The sequence below is a fragment of the Macadamia integrifolia genome, unplaced genomic scaffold (genome assembly GCF_013358625.1).
Source record: "Macadamia integrifolia cultivar HAES 741 unplaced genomic scaffold, SCU_Mint_v3 scaffold3635, whole genome shotgun sequence".
NCBI classification, from domain to species: domain Eukaryota; kingdom Viridiplantae; phylum Streptophyta; class Magnoliopsida; order Proteales; family Proteaceae; genus Macadamia; species Macadamia integrifolia.
Genome location: NW_024869677.1, coordinates 1 through 5,858, shown reverse-complemented (window position 1 = coordinate 5,858; position 5,858 = coordinate 1). Strand labels below are relative to the sequence as shown.

Below are 5,858 nucleotides of genomic sequence, written 5' to 3'. Positions count from 1 at the left end.
AGTCTCACCCACTTGAAAACAAATTTGGGACCTGAGAGGCAGAACAAACAACTAGTTTTCCCACGTTTCAACGTTGTTAAAACAGAGGCAGACAATCATGCCAGGGAGAGAGGGGTAAGAGATTCTTGCAGTTACAGACATGAATAAGAAGGCTGATACAATCATACAAATCACTTTGTAGTTTCGCATCCTATCATTCCACTTTTCTCTACATTCCTTTCTCCTTTCTGACAAATAATGTTAACTCATTCATTACAAACAAAAAAGTGATACTTAAAATCTGATATGAAAGTTACAAGATTGACATTTTTTCCATTATGAACAAAAGATACTTAAAATTTAATACGAAAGTTACAAGGTTGACCTTATTTTTAGTTAATACGTGCAGTGAACATTTCTAACAAGTCCCTGGAGGTGGCAGCAGCCCACTTGTCTCTGCAGGATTCTGTGGTTTTATGGATATACAGTTTGGGTGTATGTTTCTGGTGAACCTTTTTTTTTTTTTTTTGGAGGGTGGGGGAGGGGTGGGTTTACTCGAGTGCGGTTGCTGACATGAATGAGGGGGTCAAATTCAGTAATTGGTCAGAATTATTTTGACTCTAAAGCCAGCATCTTATGGATCTACTCACAGTGGAAGGAAAGAAACAGAAATGCTTTCATGACACATTCAGGTCTTCCCCACAGGATATTTATTAATTCCAGTTGTATGGAGCAGGCATTTGCTTCCAAGAAGTTTATTGCTTTAGGCAGATCTGATCATAAATCCAGTTGCTTTTCCTTGTTTCTAGATTAAAGTTGCCTTTTCAATGTTGTCTTATATATGGCGACTGATGCTGATTTTTGTACATGCATGTACCAGCTCTCGCAGAAAATAAGTTATTTTTACATCTTCCCACATATGATGAAAATATATTGCTGATCCAAGGGAAAAGTAAAAGGGATGTCACAAATCTGTAGTATTGGCAAAGCCAAGTGAATCATATGGGCTGCAGAAAAGGATTTCTAGATATATGCAACAAATATGGCTACATCATTTCAAGAGGAAAACCTTGTTCAAAAATCGACATCCAAGCAATTTTCCAACTGTTACTAGGATATTTGGTCCCTAGTGAAAATAAATAACATAGATATACTTCAGAGAAGGAAATCATACCACAGCCTGTAATTTCTGAATCTCAGCATATTGGTCAGCAGATTGACAAGACAAACTTTCCAACTCATTTACCTGCTCAGAAGGCTATACATTTAGTGCTCAAACCCCCAAGAAGAATGTGCTCGCATAAAAAAGACTCAAAACAAGCATACAAACCTTCCTATCAAGAAAATTGGACAAAGACTGAACTTCAGCTCGAATAGAATGAACCTCCGAAGCAGCCTCTTTGTACTTGTTCAGTTGGCTTTGCATAATACCCATGTCCTTGGGAAGTGAAGAAACCAAGGCTTTAAATTCTGCAATGATTTCTTTCCTACCTGAAATACAGTAGATATGTCAGGGTTGCAACACGAAACAAAATAGCAGTAAGAGGGGGGGGGGGGTAAGCTTCTCAAGAATTTCTCAAGGCATTAAGATCTCAGAATTTTATACCAGGTTCTCTTGAAACGCCTTTCAGCCTAGCCCCAAAAATATTTCTTTCATCAACTCGTTTCTGTATCTCCTTCTCTAGTTCACCCATCCTAGAATCAGCGCTTGCAGAGGCCCTTCGAAAAACATCAGCTAAATCAATTTTAATGTTCACTTCCTTTTCCCGCCACGTGAAATTATCTTTCTCGACCTAAAATTTCCAGTATAAAGAAGATAGTTAGTAATACCACCCAAATGTGCCATCAAAATGAAAGACTACCAAAGCATAAATCAAAAAAACTACCAACCAGTTACCACCTGTAGTTTCTCAAATAAGGACTGATACCGGATCACTTCTGCTTTTGATCTTTCAAGCTGATCTCTTCCAAACAGAAAAGCATTGGAAGAGCAGATTTGCTTCACATCCTTCAAACTGTTCTGTTGATCAATACCCACAATGAAACACAACTATGAAAAATCATAGTGATGAATATCAGAGAAAAGAAGTGGAAGACATGGACACTCAGAAATAGGAGAAAAAATAGATGATAGGAACTGACCTGCAAATGACACAACTGCTTCAGAATTTCTATCCTTTCTTTGTGAAGATCCTTGAGTTCTACCAATCGACGTGAAGCCAATTCCTGAACAGAGGTTCAAATCAAGGAGATAAACCTGCCAGCTTCTAGCTTAGTTAACACACAATTCCCCTTTGAAAAGAAGGCATTGAAAAATTACCGACAACTCCTTGAGTGTAGACTCCATATCTTGCATATCTCGCTGCCTATCTCGGGCCTTATCTCCAGCAACCTGTCTACCACCCACATTTAAGACAGGGAAGAATGCACTTTGCGCTGTATCCCTTTGTGCTTTGAGAGTTGCCAGTTTAGAGTTGCTATCACCCAACTCTGCAAAAGTACTCTCCAACTCTCCTGAAAAAGGCCAATAGAGACTCAAGCATTAAACATTTGCACCGTTGGAACATTAATGGCTATTTACGGTTGGGAACAATCAAGCTACAGAAATTCAGAGAATTTTCAACAACCTGCATGAGTATTGATAATTATCGACCATATCAGTCCAACAATACATATTGAGACTGGCCATATCAATACAATCTAGAACCCATACATAAAAATGTTTATGTACAGAACTGTATTGAACCAATACATTACTGTTACACTTGATATATTAAACACAAAAAAATCCTATTTTTTGGAAGAAAACTCTTCCTACTTAGCTTTTTTGGCTAAAACCTAAATGGATTCCATCTACACTTAAGAACGACCTAGGAGTGATCAAACAAACAAATATTTGCACCTGCCAATGAAGAATTAAATAACATATTTTTTTTCTGATGCAGTTGGACGATCGAATAAATTGGGATTGATTTGGTTCCTTTATTTATTTCCATTTATATTATAAACAATAGGAGTTGAATTATAGTTGATTTTTATTTTTATTTGAGTGAGATTTTGTTTCTAACTTTAGATTTAGATGCAAGTTTATTCGATTTCAGAATAGAAAAATAGATTTATGTTTTTATCTTTAAATAGTGTTATTGTACCCAACAATGAGACTTGAAGTGATTGAAATTGAATAAATGTTGTGGGTGAAGCCACGGTTGCTATGCATGCTTCTCTTCCTTTTCCTCTGGTATTTTCTCTTCTCTTCTTTCTCCATTCCTTTCTTCTTCCTTGTTTCTTTGTTCTCTTTCTCTGTTTCTGTTCCAGGCAGTACTTGCATCCCGTGAAGGTGGTTCGATCTTCTTCGATTCTGCAGCTTCCAGTCTGAAACTTGGGGCATAAGCTCTCCTCCCTGGTGCGATCTAAACCCTAAGCTCCTGCAAGTCAGTGGACAGCAGATCTGAAACCAGAAAAGATCTGAGTTTTCCGAGAGCTCCAGGTGCAGGATTCTCCCTGAGAATGTTGCATCTTCTTCTGCTCTGATATTGGTTGGAATCAAGGGTGATTTGACTATCGATCTCTCTCCCAAAGTTTTGGTTCGATCGAATTCCTGCTGGGTGAGTTATATCAATCGAAACCAGCAAGGTTTCCGCCATAGCTGGAGTCATGAGGTTGATGATAACCAAGTGTTGAACCCCACTTAAGTCCTTGTTTGATTCTTATTTTACCCCTAAGCCCCTGTCCCTTGTTTTTACAGTAAAACCCTTACTTTCAAGACTTTATATCTGTTTAACCCCATCACCATATTAATTTCAAGAACTGAATTTTTCTTTTGGGATTAATTCCAGATCTGTCCCCATTCAGTTATTTTATTCCAAAAGGGTCCTAAATTGAACCATTGAATTGTTTGCTCTTTTGTGGGCCCATAAGCGATCTGATTCCAGTTATGGAACCAGGATCCACATCATTTTCTTTTTCAAATCTTCTTGCTTAATTGCTTCTAGGCTTGATATAGCACTTGCCAATTAAAATTTGAACCACAAAAATCCCACAAAAACAGAAATAATATGAAATTGGTAGGATATCATTATTTATTGGTTATTTATGGTGCACAATTCTTCAATACTAGTTTTCCATGTATCCTTAGCATATCCATCCGTATCAAATGTATCCTGCGTCTCACTAATGTATCTCTGAGATGTCTCTCGAAACCAGCTTGACGACCTGTGCATTAAGGATTTAAAGATCAGCATCAGACCCTAGATCATCCCCGAGTAACAAAAATCCAGATTGGTCTGGATTGCCTGATCCATGTAAGTGCCTGATATTTCCAGTGGATTCAGCGTGTGATGCTTAAAAATCCGAATCCACTCAATCTATTTAGATGATCCAGATCAAATAAGCTGATAGCTGAAACCATTCTGTGAACTATCATTGCCCTCTAGAGTGTGATTGCAATAAGCCAACATGCTGGTGCCTATTTCTTCTTCTTCTCTCCACCTATTTAATTTTTCAACTTGCAACTTCATTATTAGATTGATATTTAGCATTAGAAGTTCATCAATTTGGTATCTAATTCACCCAAAACCATCACCTCTATCATCCAATCCCAACCTAATCTCACATAATCACCTTAGCCATGGCTGTTAGTGAAGCTCAATTTTTTCCAACCATAGGATCTAGGAAGACTGCAGATTTCCATTTGCGTTGATTGAAATCATTGGAACCATCAAGTAACCCAAGTAGGCAGCCTATATCAACCCTTTCCTCATCCATTCAAAACCTGATTTACCTGAAACCAATCAAATTCTGGAACTTTTAGTAGGGATATTTCAACTTTTTGATTGATTTCTCTGTCAAAATATCATTTTTTTCCAGTGACGTATAAAAGCCAGACTCGCCATACTTTACCAATTCAAGAAATGGCAACTCCAAAACCAAACCTCAGCTAAATCTTAGTTTCCATACTTTCACCTGCCTCAATGATGCAGACGGAGAGAGAGATCTGGTGGTGGGTTTATTAAAATATCAACGGAAAAGACTCCGTCTGATGGTTGACACAGACTAGATCTGATAATATAAATGTGGGAAATAGAAGAGGAGAAAGGAGGGCAGAAAACAGGACCGTGGGGAAGAGAGGAGATCATTTGGGTTGGGTGGGGTGGGGTGGGGTGGGGGGGACAAAGGAGAGAGTGGTAACAATCTCAAAAACAAATTAAATCAAATCAGTCATAGTTGTCACAACGTCAAATCGATCCAAGGTGGTGGAGGGGTGGCTAATCGATTTGGCGAGTTATGGCGTTGTCATGGCGATCAAATCGCCCATGTGTCATTTTTTATTTTTCCTATTTTCTAAAGTTATTTAATATGCTACTTTTTTATTTCCCCTATTTTCTAAAGTTATTTAGCATGCTACAAGCCTACAATATATACCCTATAACGTATAAAACCAACATTAAACAACATCAAATCATCAAAAATCAACATAACCCTATCAAAATCACCCTAAATTTTACAAAAAATTGACCGCCTAGTGAATCAAGCGTGACCTGGCATCCATGGCGACGCCTATCAGCCAATGGCGACTGCCATTTGTGAGTCACGTAAATCGTAGCACTACCATGAACTTCTTTTTCCACCAGGACGCCAAATCGCCGCCTAGGCGTCGCCATGACAACTATGAAATCGATTAATTCCAACAATCCACAAATTATAAAGACCAAATAAACTGACTTTAGGACTCTTAAAACAAATTAACAACTAGTCCTTCAAGTTACCAAAACAGAAACTAACTTAAACCGATCAAATACTTGCTATAGACTCCAAACAACAGTTATAAACTACTAACTAATAATAAGATATAAATTACTTAACTAACAAGAACTCTAACT

The 5,858-nt window shown here is 37.8% G+C and overlaps 1 protein-coding gene across 1 annotated transcript; it reads right to left on the bottom strand.

Annotated features, from left to right (window-relative positions):
* Positions 1 to 1,153: 1,153 nt before the first annotated feature.
* Positions 1,154 to 2,522, bottom strand: LOC122068253 (E3 ubiquitin-protein ligase BRE1-like 1; the record flags this gene model as incomplete). The annotated part of the gene is given in 6 exon segments (XM_042632130.1): positions 1,154 to 1,225; positions 1,310 to 1,470; positions 1,586 to 1,772; positions 1,880 to 1,999; positions 2,122 to 2,205; positions 2,300 to 2,522. Coding segments are annotated over 6 exon segments (660 nt in total), but the record flags the coding sequence as incomplete, so codon positions are not given.
* Positions 2,523 to 5,858: the final 3,336 nt, after the last annotated feature.